This window comes from Varanus komodoensis, unplaced genomic scaffold, assembly GCF_004798865.1.
Source record: "Varanus komodoensis strain SLA01 unplaced genomic scaffold, ASM479886v1 scaffold12, whole genome shotgun sequence".
In the NCBI taxonomy this organism is placed as follows: Eukaryota; Metazoa; Chordata; class Lepidosauria; order Squamata; family Varanidae; genus Varanus; species Varanus komodoensis.
The window spans coordinates 23,788,137-23,800,951 of NW_025335349.1; the positions used below are offsets into that span (position 1 = coordinate 23,788,137).

Here is a 12,815-nt window from a genome sequence, read left to right on the forward strand (position 1 = left end):
TATTATTACTTTTCCTGCTATAGGTTCTGTTTTGGGGCCTTCGTGAACTCAAGAAAGTGCAGCTCCTCTCTGTGGATCGGCCACAAGTTCTCATTGAATGTGCCAGCAAAGGAGTGAAATCGTGTGTTATCCAGAGCTACAAAAACAATCCAAACTTTAATGTCCTGACAGACTGGTTTGAAGTGGTACATATTTGCAATGCTCAGCTAATTTTATTCCTTAAAAAAAAACAAAAACTGGAGAAGATGAAGTAGAGTTGGCTGTTTCATATAGACTCAGCCATTAGGTAGAGTCTTGAGTTACTTGGAGGGCCAGGAGAAAAGTTAATTGACAGAGTTGTGCCCTTGCTGCTCAGTGATCTCAGGACTTGAAGGCTTCCAAGATTTCTGTGCACTGTTGGGCTGAAGCTGGCAGGAGATGCTCTGGAGGCAACTTTTGCCTTCCTGTCCTCCATCTTTGGCAAATTTGGCTAGATCCAGCATTCCACAGTGAAATAAAGTACAGGCAGTCACCAGGTTACAAATGAGTTCTGTTCCTGAGAAAATGGAAATTTGTCTTTAAGTCGAATTCGTATGTAAGTCGGATCTCTCTCTATGGTGACGACAATTTCTTGCAGTAATTTAAAAAATCAGTAAACTTTATGGCAGCTCAGTCCTAACTATGGGCTGTTCATAACTCAGATGTTCATAACTTAGGGATGGCCTGTATTGGTCTACGGCTGGGGAGACTTGGGTTCAGTTCTGGCTCCAGCTTGAAGCTCAGTGTCTGACTTTGGATCAGTCCAGCTCTCTGTTCATTCAATGCTCCTTGAGTTGCTGAGAGGACAGACTGGGGGAGGCTTACTTATGCCTCGCTGCACAGAGCATGAATGACATGCTCAGCAAGCACATTGTCTATTGTTTGTATCCAGTTAAATACTGGGGCCAAGGGTGCAAATGGTCAGAAGAGCTATGGCAAGGAAGGAAGGAAGGAAGGAAGGAAGGAAGGAAGGAAGGAAGGAAGATCTAAAAGCCTTTGTGTCCCAGCAGTTATTGTATGTGTGTGTGTGGCGGGGTTGGGGGGAACCTTCCCATGGGCACCAAGAGATGTGTAAGTTGCACCAAGACCATGGCTGATGAAGGAAGGCTTAAACCTCCTAGAGAGATGTGAGGAATCAATTTTGGGGCTGGGAACCCATCAGATTCCCCGCACTCAGTTCCTGGACTCTGGTCTGCTTTCCCATAGTGAGAACTTGGTATCACAAACAGTTATCGTATTATGATTTTTACTGAATATTATGTCTGTGTATTCCAAAGTATCGTAATAGCAGAGGATGTTTTCTTTCCAGAAACTTGAACTTTAATGTTCATTGAGAAGTCTCTGACCTTGTTTCTAGTTAATTTTATGATAAACATAAACTGCATAGTTTTGGCTTAACTTTTAAAGTGCATGGCTATTAGGCTAACCTGACTAATTTCATTCCACGGAGGTTTTGCATAATAGTGCCTCCCACCCCCAATTTTATTCAAAAAAGTCCAGAAGTTTCAGAGGAGCCTGGGGAAGAAATAATCTGAAAAGTTCCCACGGGTTTTCCCATACCTCTCCAGACTGGACTGAAAATGCATCTCAGGTGAAGCTAATGTTCTCAGTGAGCGCCTGAGCGAATGCTAATAGACATGAAACAAGAAGACAAATCATGGATTGCTATGGAGACTTGTTCTTTTCCTCTGCTAGGAATTGCCTGAAAATGAACTGCTGCACCCTCCGCTCAGCATCTGTGTGGTTGACTGGAGAGCCTTCGGCCGCAGCACGTTGGTTGGGACCCACACCATCAATTGCCTCAAGCAGTTTCTGTATAAGCCTGAAGAAGTGCTTGTTTCACCAGCAAAAGAAGCTGACATTGTAGAGACAGACAAAGGTAGGATGTGCCAAGGAACTGCACTCCGGAGCCTTATACTGATATATTATTACATGAGCAACTCTCATGAGAAATACCTGGATAATAATAATTATTTTTTAATATGGCATGCTTTATTGCAGTGGGTTGCCATAAACCAAATGCAATCAATATTCAGTCTGGCAACAATATGACCCACTGTAACAGGATTCCTTCAACATCTCTGTATATTATCCAAGAGATTAATTAAATAGGAATCAACTGTAATTCCCCCTAGATATTTGCAGTCCATTTTTCTGAAGGCATAATCATATAAGCCTATGTTGGCTTTGGGTGTACACTGAAATTCAAGGTTTGGTCCTTGGATTTTCCACTTAAGGGACGTCAGGGAGGACTTCTGTCTGAGATCCTGGTGGTCTTGTTCTAACAGATGCACCAGTGGCTGACTCTTGAGCAGTGGCACAGTGCTGGATTTTGAACTGTAGGCATACTCCCCATAGCCAGGTCCCCAAGGACATTCCAAAGACTCCACCAGCTGCATGGGTCCATATCAAAAAAACCCATTTCATCCATTTCCTTTGCCACCAGAAGAGGGTTGTTTGTGAAGCTAATGGGTTTGGATTGATCATTCAAGACCAAGCCACTCCGAAATACCTTCCCTGACCACAGGGAAAAGTCCATTGTTGTTGGGGAAATTCAATACACAGAGAGAACTATTGTGAGACTTGCAGCTAAGCCCAGAGGAATCAGGAGATTCTGAGAGAGGTGCCAAATGATATTCATGTTATTCCTAGTTAGAAAGTGCTTGTGCTGCATCCCTGTAGGTCCTGGCTTCACTACATGCGCTGGTGACTTCCCATCTTGACTTCTGTAACGCGCTCTACATGGGGTTGCCCTTGAAGATGGTCTGGATACTTCAATTGGTTCAAAATAGAGCTGCCAGGCTGCTGACAGGGACTGGGCGTTATGTTCACATGACTCCAGTCCTCCGTCAGCTTCACTGGCTCCCCATTGAAGTCCGGGCCCAATTCAAGGTGTTGGTGATGACCTATAAAGCCCTTAATGGCTTGGGTCCTGGTTACCTGAAGGAGCGCTTATGTCCATATATGCCCACCCGCCCCTTGAGATCAGAGGGAGAGGCCCTGCTCCGGGAACCCTCCATGAAGGATATTAGGAGGGTAAGTACTTGGAGGAGGGCTTTCTCTGCGGTGGTGCCTAAGTTATGGAATGCGCTCCCCAGAGAGGTCCGCCTGGCGCCGTCGTTATTTGTTTTTCGGCGCCAGGCAAAGACCTTTTTATTTAAGTGGCATTTTAACTGTTAATATTATTGGATTTTATCTGGCCAGGGAGGCTTATTTTATATTGGTATTTTTGTATTTTTAACTTAATGTTTATATTTTTTTAATTTAATATTATAATTATTTTTAACTTATTGTTGTAAGCCGCCCCGAGGCTTTGGCGAATGGGGTGGCATAAAAATGTTTTAATAAATAAATAAATAAATAATACACCACTGCTGTTGCTGCGACTCAACTCTTCTTTGATCATCCTTTCCTCCTTCTTCTGCCTTCAACTTTCTTTAACACAATTGTCTTCTCCAAGGAACATTCCCTTCTCATGATGTGCCCAGAGTTTGACAGCCTGAGTTTTGTTATTTTTACTTATAGGAGAAGTTCCATTTTGATTTGATTTGATCTAGGATGTACTTGTTTCTCTTTCTATTGATCTAGGGCATTCACAAGGTTCTCCTCCAGCACCACGTCTCAAACACATCAGTTTTCTTCCTGTCAGCTTCACAGTCCTGCATTCACACCCATACATAGCAAAATATGTAGCGTGCTAAGTGCATTATCTTATTGCAATATCCTCTGCAAGTTTAGGATTAGGGCTAAAAACGCTGGTTGGAATGTGCAGGGAGTTATAGGCCTTTTTCTGGCTATGCTTGCACAGCATTACCTACTCATGGTCCCATCCATTTCTACATGTTCTTTGGTTTCCAGCTTCACCCCCTCCAGAGCAGTTTCAGCCCCCGCAGCCTCAACAGCCTCCAACAGATCATGTCTACATTGATGTGGAATATGGTGCGGCTGCCTTTGCAATCCCCGAGCCTGAGCCAGCGGTACCCCCTGTGTCATCACCACCTCCACTGGAACCAGCATCTCCGAGGCCTACATCAGCTTCTACCTCAGAACCTACAAAAGATGGGAAAGAAAAAGTAGGTAGTACTGCAAGCACTGGCTTCTTCAGCTTGGAACTCTGCACTGTCTACTACATGAAGCATTTTCTTCCATGTTATAAGTCACAGTGCTTGTTACACAAAGCGTTTTCTTCCATGTTATATATCTTAGTGCCTGTTATGACTACAAGCCTCCTTGATTCATGACTTGTTTTGGAGACGCAACAGGGTTTTCTGTAAATGCTGATGCATCTCAGTTTGAGAGTTAGTCAGACTATGAAATAAAGAGCAGGAGTCCAGTTCACAAAGGGGAAAAGATACAGCTCTGTTTTGCACTGGATATCCACAAACGGGAAGTGAGTGCAACAGGACTCTCCTGCCCTTGTCACCCAGCATTGCGCGTATCTGGGCCTAAGAAGGAGAAGGAGGGAAGCTGGAGAGAGCAGGCAGCCATCAGGATTAGTGGCCATTGATAGCCTTCTCCATGAATGCGTCCAACCCCTTTTAAAGCCATCCACTACATCTTGTGGAACTGAATTCCATGGTTCACCTATTTGTGGCATGCAGAAGGCCTTCTGTGTGTGATATTTTAATGCAATGTGTATTTCCACATTCATCTTAAGATACAGGTGAGAGCAGCATCTTTCCTCATGCAGAAATGGGAGATCTGCTGATCTCCTTCAGCATGAGATGCTTTTGTTACACTGGGATCCTATATTATTTTCCATGCAAGGAGAACACAATGTTGGATTTGCTCTTCCAAAATATGTGTGCACACAGTTTCCCAAAGAAGCATGCACACAGAGGAGGACCTCTGGATTGGGAAGGACAGGTGTATAGTTGTTTTCAGCATCCCAAACTTCTTCCTTCCTAGGGTTCTAGAAAATCAATTCGGCGTTCTACGAAGAGAAAAAAGAGAACTATAGCTGATGAATCTGCTGAAAATGTTATTGATTGGTGGTCAAAATATTATGCTTCTGTACAAAAAGTCCAAAAGGTAAGTCTCTTAAAACCTTCTCATATATAAATGGCAGCTTTCTTATAGATGATGTATGGTTAGAAGTGGGAATTACAACAAAATATTGCAGGATGGAGTGTGGCTATTCAGATTTCCTGCCTCATTCCACTCCATCCTCACTTATTTTTTTTTTCCAATTTATATCCTGCCTTTTTCCTACAAAGGGCTCAAGGCAGCTTAAATCTCCTCCTCCTCCATCTTATCCCCACAACAACAACCCTGTGAGGTAGGTTGGGCTGAGAGTCTGTGACTGGCCCAAGGTCACCCAGTTGGCTCCATGGCTGAGCGGGGACTAGAACCCAGATCTCCTGGGTCCCAGTCCCATGCTCTTAACCACTACACTACACTCCCACCACCACCTCAATTGTCAGCTTTCAATGTCCACTGAAGACATTCAGTCCTCACTGGGTTGTTTTGGGACTCTGCTCCTTAGATTATTGTCCTCTTAACTGTTGCTGTTCTTGTAAATTTTCAAGGTTTACAAGAAGACTTTCAATTTGCTTGGGCTTCTATCAAGCTTGTTGATAACTTTACGGTACATAAGGAATGTCACGCACAGCCTGAGCATTCAAACCAAAAGAACTATGGGCCTACATCTCTCCCTTTTCCTCAAGCAAGCAAGGAAAAGAAGGTTTTGCACAATTATTGTTTCTATATTGGTGGAAGCAGGGAAAGTACAAAACCTCAGAAGCAAAAAGTGTAGAAAAGATTTTTCTGTCATGAATTTTTGCTGAAGTTCACAGAAAGTAGGTTTATGTCTATAGTTGAGTGTTTACATCTTGCTTGCCATGGTGCTTTGACCCACACGTGTTCATAAGTGGCATGCACATGTGTCTCCAACTCAGGATCACACATTGTACACCTAATGAAATGGACTTTAGTCTACACAATCTTGTGCTACAGTAAATCTGTTAGCATTCTTTAACATGCCACAGAATTCTTTTTGTCTGAGTGCATTTGCATCGAGAGATTCCTGTTGGAGCTCACGGAAGTTCTCCAAATTCTTTCTCAAAGTTTGTTTAACCTTGTTTGCGTTCCCATAGGCTAAAACATGAAGATGCAAATCTGTGTGGAGGTAGATTTGTGCAAATCTTAATAAGCAAAAATTGATATATTAAAGCTGGCTTGCAACTGAAATGGCTTTAGTGTAATGCTCCACCAATGCTTCTTTTAAGTTTCTGACTGTGCTTTTTAATTTCATTTTGACAGGCAAAAGTGCTTGATTTCAATGATGGAAAACCAGGGAACAGTGAGTAAATATTTGCACTTTATTAACATAAAATGTTATGTTTTTCATGTTTAGTGATGAAAGCCCATTAATTGAAGGAGATGTTTGGGCAAAGTTTGCCTTTATCCAGCTTTAATGTGCATTGCCTCACCCGCTGTAGAGCGTTCCCATGCAGGAGGCATGTCCTTCATCCCATGGCACGAGGTCCTCTTTGTTTCTCCTGGGTGTCCCTGCTTATGTTATCCACCTCACTCTTTGCAATTATCCAGCTAGCCACCAATTTTGCATGCTGCTCCATGAAGAAGAAGAGTCAGCAGCAAGCACTTGCTTTGCAAGGCTGGACTTACACTTACCATGATGGGATACCCATGCCTAGGATAAATCCCCCATGTTACCATGTGCACTGGAGTAGAGGACTGCTGTTCCTCTTGCTCCCCCTTGCTGCCAGCGCCTTCTCTGGCCATCCGATGAAGAGCCTGATGCACCAAGAGGAACTGGGCCAAGGATAGTTCTCCCTTGCATGGAGGAACCGCATGCTCTTGTATGACAGTTTCTTCCATGCACCTCCGTGCAGGTGGTGCAGGGGGAGCATGGCCATCAGGCAAGGACTTGGCTACACAGCTCCTCACACACTCGTGGACACGCGGACAGGTTCAGCTAAATCCCCTTCATGTTTCCACCCCTAGGATGAAAATTAACCTCCCGTCCTTTCCATTGCAATCCTTTCCAACGTTTCCTCCCAAGGTAGTTAGTAGCCCGTACTTACCAGGACCCCATGAAGCTAATTGGTAGGAGAATCCGGACAGATAAAAGGAAGGACTTCATACAGCACATAGCGAAACGATAGAATTTCCTGCCACAGGAAATGGTGGTGGCATTTCCTGGATGGCTTTAAAGGGAGATTGGACAAATTTCTAGAGGAGGAGACTATCCATGGCTACTAGCTTTGCTGGCTGTGTGCTGCCTCCATTAACAGGGGCAGTGTACCTGCATACACCAGTTGCTGAGGAGCTTGGGGAGGTGGAATTCTTTTACCCATCCCACTTGAGGGTTCCTGCAGGAAGCTGTTTTGCCACTGTGTGGTGAACTGCATGGACCATTGGTCTGATCCAGCATGGCTCTTCTTATGTTCTTATGACCATTGTGTGTGTGTGTGTGTGTGCGTGCGCGCGCGCTACGTGTGTATGCATGAGCAGTTTTACATTTTTCCTCCCCCTTTCCTATAACTCTGGTTTTGCTGAAGCTCCCCCATGGTTGCCATTTCCATAACAAAAGCATGCTTGCACACTGCTTTCAGGGCACTGACACCACATCTGTTTTTTGACTCTACACTTACACATCTGGCATTGCAGAGTAGATATACTAGGACAGCTAATGGGAGAAGAGCTGGACAAATCACATATATAGGCTAATTTACAGTTCTCCTTGAAAGCTGCAGGTGATTAGAATTTTAATCATTAAATCACTGGTACAACTGAGAGCTTGCTGAAATCTAATTATGTAGGCAATTTGCATCTCCGCTTGAGTGAAGTGTCTTTATGGGCCAGTGAAGCTCCATAAAGCTATATATCTGTTCCTGTATTGAAAATAACATTGCCTCTTACCTTTCACCAGCCAAATAGTGTACCTGCAACTTTGAATAACACTACATGTATCTAAAATGGACTTTCAACCCTGAAGATGTATTCCATAATAAAAGGGTTAGAAACTGATCCTGGGGCCCCAGAAGTATGTCTAAAGGTCCATAGGACTCTTTGAATTCCCAGACCTGAGGTCAGAAACAGAGCTGCAGCGTCAGAGCTGGGAATCTGCAGGTGGATCCCACCCACCAACACGCTGCAAGCAGCAGAGAAAGAACTGTGTTGGTTGTTTCTCCAAGGTGCCTTCAGAGAAGGGACGAGGAAGCAACTTCTGCGGCAGGAGAGGGCGGGAGAATGCTATGTATCCTGGCAGTTCTTCAACCTCCTTCTATCCCCAGCTGAAGCATTGTAGCTATCAGGTTGACATTGGCCACCTGGCTGAAATGCAGAACAGGATGAGTAGGGAGTAAGACTATCATCCCTCTGTTTTTCCTGCTCTGCACTGGATGCTTGTAAGCCTTGAAGTTCAGAATCTTGTTAGCATCACGGGTACAACCCATTGGATTGCATCCTTAATTGTTACAGACCCTGTTTTGCTTTTGCTTCAACAGACTAACTCTCTGTAATCTGTTTACTGTAGTGTACCACCCTTCTTGCAGTTCTTCCTTCTGCTTATTCTGGGGTTGGTTGTTCTCGAGAGTTTGTCCATCAGGAAGCACATCTGCCTGCCCATCAAACTATAATTGCACAAGCACATGCTCTGTGTTCAGCCCCCTGCCCAGGAAGTGCTTGTCCTGTTCTAACACTCCTTCTGCGTTGGCTCCAACAAATCAGCAGATGGGACATAAGTACCATTCCCACCTCCAGGACCGAAAGTGGGAAAGGGGTTAATGATCTGATGCAGAAAGGAAATGCGCATTATTGCTATGCTGCAAACTGGAGATAAGCCTTTTCCTTCTGTCAGTGGAAGGGCAGGGGAAAGAAGGGAGGCAGGGGAGAGGGTTAGAGCATGGGAAATAAACTTGGAAAGATGAGAACCTCGTCCTCAGCCATATTCAGTCAATGGGCCTGATGAAGTCCCCCAAGTTGGATCTGAATGATGCCTTATTTTTGCTCAAGAGAATCTAAATGCCACTGTGAATGCCACTTCATGGTCGAAAGGTGGGATGCACATCAAATAAATAAATATGTAAATGTCTGGCTTGCAATCTTGAAATCTGCCTTGAACTCCAGAAGGATGGCAGCCTTCAGGTTCATGCTCTGACGCAGCTATTGTAACTGCAAAAACTGCCCGTTTATCTTTGCAGCGAATGAGAAGACTGGCCACGTAGCATTCAGCATTGAGGATGAACCAGACAAAAAGAAGAAGGATAAATTGATTAAGAAGAAAGTGCAAGAGGAATGTCCGAAACTATCAACCATGGAGGTAGAGTTACGGCAATCCTTTCTCAGTTTGCAATTGAGACTGTCCCGCTAATTTGTCAATCTGGTTCAGAGAACTGGCGTGGCCCAAACCACAAGATGGCTTGGTGTGTTTACATGGGAATACCCAGGCCAACCAGCTCTGCATGGCACAATTATTATTTATTTGGGGGGGCATTCCTACGCATGTTTAGATGGAAAAAAGTCCTGCGGTTCCCAGCATGCCCCAGCCATCCTGAGAAGTCCTACTTCTTCTGTCGAACATGGACTGCATCCTTAATGAATCTAAGCTCTGTTCTGCCAGTGTTTCCCCTGAGGAAATGAGGCCTTTAATTACCATGAAATGCTGAACCTCGTCTAATCTTTTTGCAAAGATCTATGATGGAGACCTGGAGAGTGAATTTAACAACTTTGAAGACTGGGTAAAAACATTTGAACTCTTCCGTGGCAAATCGAGTGATGAAGATCACAGTGACTATGAGGAGAGGATAGTAGGAAAATTTAAGGTATTGTTGAGCATGGATTAATTGCTAGATGAGCTATAGAAATTCATGTTGCACCAAAATCCGTATTACTTGATAATCTTCTAAAGTTTGCATGCATTTCTGTGGGGTTTCTCAGCTATGTCTTGCTCAGAGCACTTATTGTGTTCTTTTTGGTGCAAAGAGATAATCCTTAAGTTTTCCCAAGTCTTTTTATGTCTAATTTAATTTTTAAATGTGCTTTGTTGTATTTCCAGAATTTGTCCTACTGCTAGTTTTATTCTTTTTTAAACTTCTAAAGGTTTATGTTTTATCATGCTGTGTTTTAGAGTTTTGGCTTTTGTGAACCACCCAGAGAACTTTGGTTACTGGGTGGTATAGAAATGTAGTATATAAATAAAAATAACAGTAAATATGCAAATGTGGTAAAACAGCCTTCCCCAGCCTGGTGTCTTTGAGAGGTGTTGGACTAGAACTCCCAGCATTCCTAGTAAGCATGGCTGACAGCTAGGAATCCTGGGTGTTAAAGTGTGAAATACCAGGGGAGCACCAAGCTGGGGAAAACTTTGGTAATGTGGCCAATTTCCTCACATTTTTGCAGTCAACTGTGGTGACTTATTTTGTGGTTCTTGGTTGACTGACAAACCACATGACATTCAGCTCCCAAGCACAAGAGAAAACAAGCCTTGATACCTCTTTCACACATTCAGTAAGCTCAAGGCTAGGGAGGAATCTGATCTGGGAGTGGGGATCCATCTGGGTTCTTCAACTGGGCTCATTGGACTCTGACCCACTTTCGTTTCCCCCTAAGTCCATCCCGTGTGAGGATTCGCATGGGCGTGTGGCAGGAAGTGAGTTCAAGCAGGACTCTTCTTCCACACATGTGACTTCTTTTATATTTTGAGCAAAGAATTATGCAATTTCTGTATTTCTACAAGGTATTAGTCACTTGGAGCACTTTGCATAAAGAAGCTACTAGCTTATGCCAACACACATATTTTGCATGCCAACCTGCCTTTCAGGCTCACTGGTGATGTAGAATAAAATCCATTTCTAAAGCAGTCAAAATCCACTCAAGCATAGCCAGTATGTTTCCCATCTGCTAGGTATAGTAAACTGCTACTGCACCTGATGGGACTGGGTTAGCAGAAGGATGTAGAGGTTCAGGGATTTAATCTGGAGTTGCTTCACCATAGTAAGTGGGACAACTCCTCATAAACTGGTTCGAATATCGAGCATTAATAGTTCCGAGCATTAAATATCAGAGCATTAATATCGGTAATCAACCTATAGTTGACTACCCACCGCAGTTACATTTAGTTCTCAGAAACTGGAATATCTTGCTGGGAATGGCCTAGAAATAATAAAGGACGCAATCCTGAAACAGAGGACTAGCAGCACAGCATCGATGACACTTTGTGATAAAAGCCAGGGATGCATTTTGCAAAATGCTGCTTGCATGCCTGACAGTTTGTCTGCATTTTCTGATTTGGGGTTTGCTGCTTGTAACTGTGGGCATGCTGTGTGTTGACAGGGCTGTTTCTGCTTATACAAAAGTCCAGAAGAGGGTTACTCGGGAGATGGAGGCCAGCCTAGGATTCTACAAGGTCTACCTCCAAATCATTCAGTGAAAGTTCTAATCAGAATATATGTCGTGGCAGTAAGTAATAGCACACGTTATAGCTTTAAGCTAATGTCAAGATTCCTTTTTCAAATAGTATGGATTTTCTGTTTCGTCTTTATTATTATGTTGTATTTCTATCCTGACTTCTTTCTTTCACGAGGAACCCAAGACAGCTTGCATAGTCCTCTTCCACGCCAGTTTTGTCCTTGCGATAACAACACTGAGAGATAAATTATGTTGAGAGTGGCCGAGTGGTCCAAAGTCACCCTGTGAGCTTCATGGCTGATTGGGAACTAGAACCTGGAACTCTCAGGTCCCCAGTCCAACACTCTAACCACCATGCCATGCTGGATCTCAAGAACATAGCTAGGTTAGGATCAGTTCAGTGCAGGATCTCAAGAATGGTAGCCAGGTTGGGGGTTGGGGAATGACATGTGAGGATAGATTGAGGGAACTGGGTCTTTTCAGCCTGGTGAAAAGGAGACTCTGAGGGAATCTTTTAGCCACTTACAGGTATGTGAGGGGAGGTCATATGGAGGAGAGCCCTGATCTGTTCTTTCCCACAGTGGAGGGCAGGACATGTTCCAATGGGACAATGCTCAAGTAACCAGGCTTCATGTTGGATGGCAGGAAGTACTTCCTGACAGTTAGGACCCCTGGGATATGGAATGAGCTTCCAAGGGAGGTGGTTGAGGCCCCATCCGTGAGGGTGTTCAAGGAAAGATTGGATGACCACATGTTGGGCATTACATGAGCAGAGCAGGCTGGAGCTGGACTCGCAGAAAAAGAATTGGAAACGCCACCACCCCCATGTGCTATTGGAGTTGACAAATGCCTTGGCAAAGGAAACAGACTTAAGTTGGCACTGGAAAGACAATACATTTGGTGTGTAGTGAGCCTTGGTGGGGAGACTGCTTCTTAACTTGTGGGTCCTCCTCCTTATTGCCACTAAGTGAGCCTCTCTTGGAGGTGATGCTTAGAGTAAGGTCTCAGATTTTGCATGCCCAGGTGTGGTCAGATAGTGCCCAGGTGCAATTGCTGTTGGAAGTATGGCAGAAATACGGGAAAGGGGTCAAGTTGCGCATGCATCTTTCCTCCTCCCCATCTCCTCCTCTTCCTCCTTTCTCTGTGAACTTTGAACACAGACCCTTTACATCTAATGAAGATGCACTGGGAGCAGGCAGCATAAGAGGCATGTACATCCTTTCCCACTGATTATACACTGAGCCAGAGCATTTGCATCATGCTTCCTGGGGAGCTGTCATTGCTATCTTGAGCGTATCCCTATTTGGGATAAAATAGAAGGAGACTAGAGGAGGCCCATGGTACATGCTTCCTGGGCCCCTCATATCTTCCTTGTATTCAAAGACAGCTTCAGTATTGCCTTTGAAAAGCACCTCTAACATTTG

General features: G+C 44.2%; 1 protein-coding gene across 1 annotated transcript in view; it reads left to right on the plus strand.

The window, feature by feature from the left end:
- Nucleotides 1-12,815, plus strand: part of FER1L6 (fer-1 like family member 6) — a 79,943-nt gene that overhangs the window by 50,340 nt on the left and 16,788 nt on the right. Inside the window, exons 24-31 of the mRNA XM_044421469.1 lie at nt 24-185; nt 1,714-1,897; nt 3,877-4,091; nt 4,927-5,049; nt 6,280-6,319; nt 9,186-9,304; nt 9,675-9,806; nt 11,317-11,442. Of these exons, the coding sequence (XP_044277404.1) occupies nt 24-185; nt 1,714-1,897; nt 3,877-4,091; nt 4,927-5,049; nt 6,280-6,319; nt 9,186-9,304; nt 9,675-9,806; nt 11,317-11,442 (1,101 nt within the window). The remainder of the gene's footprint in view (nt 1-23; nt 186-1,713; nt 1,898-3,876; nt 4,092-4,926; nt 5,050-6,279; nt 6,320-9,185; nt 9,305-9,674; nt 9,807-11,316; nt 11,443-12,815) is intronic.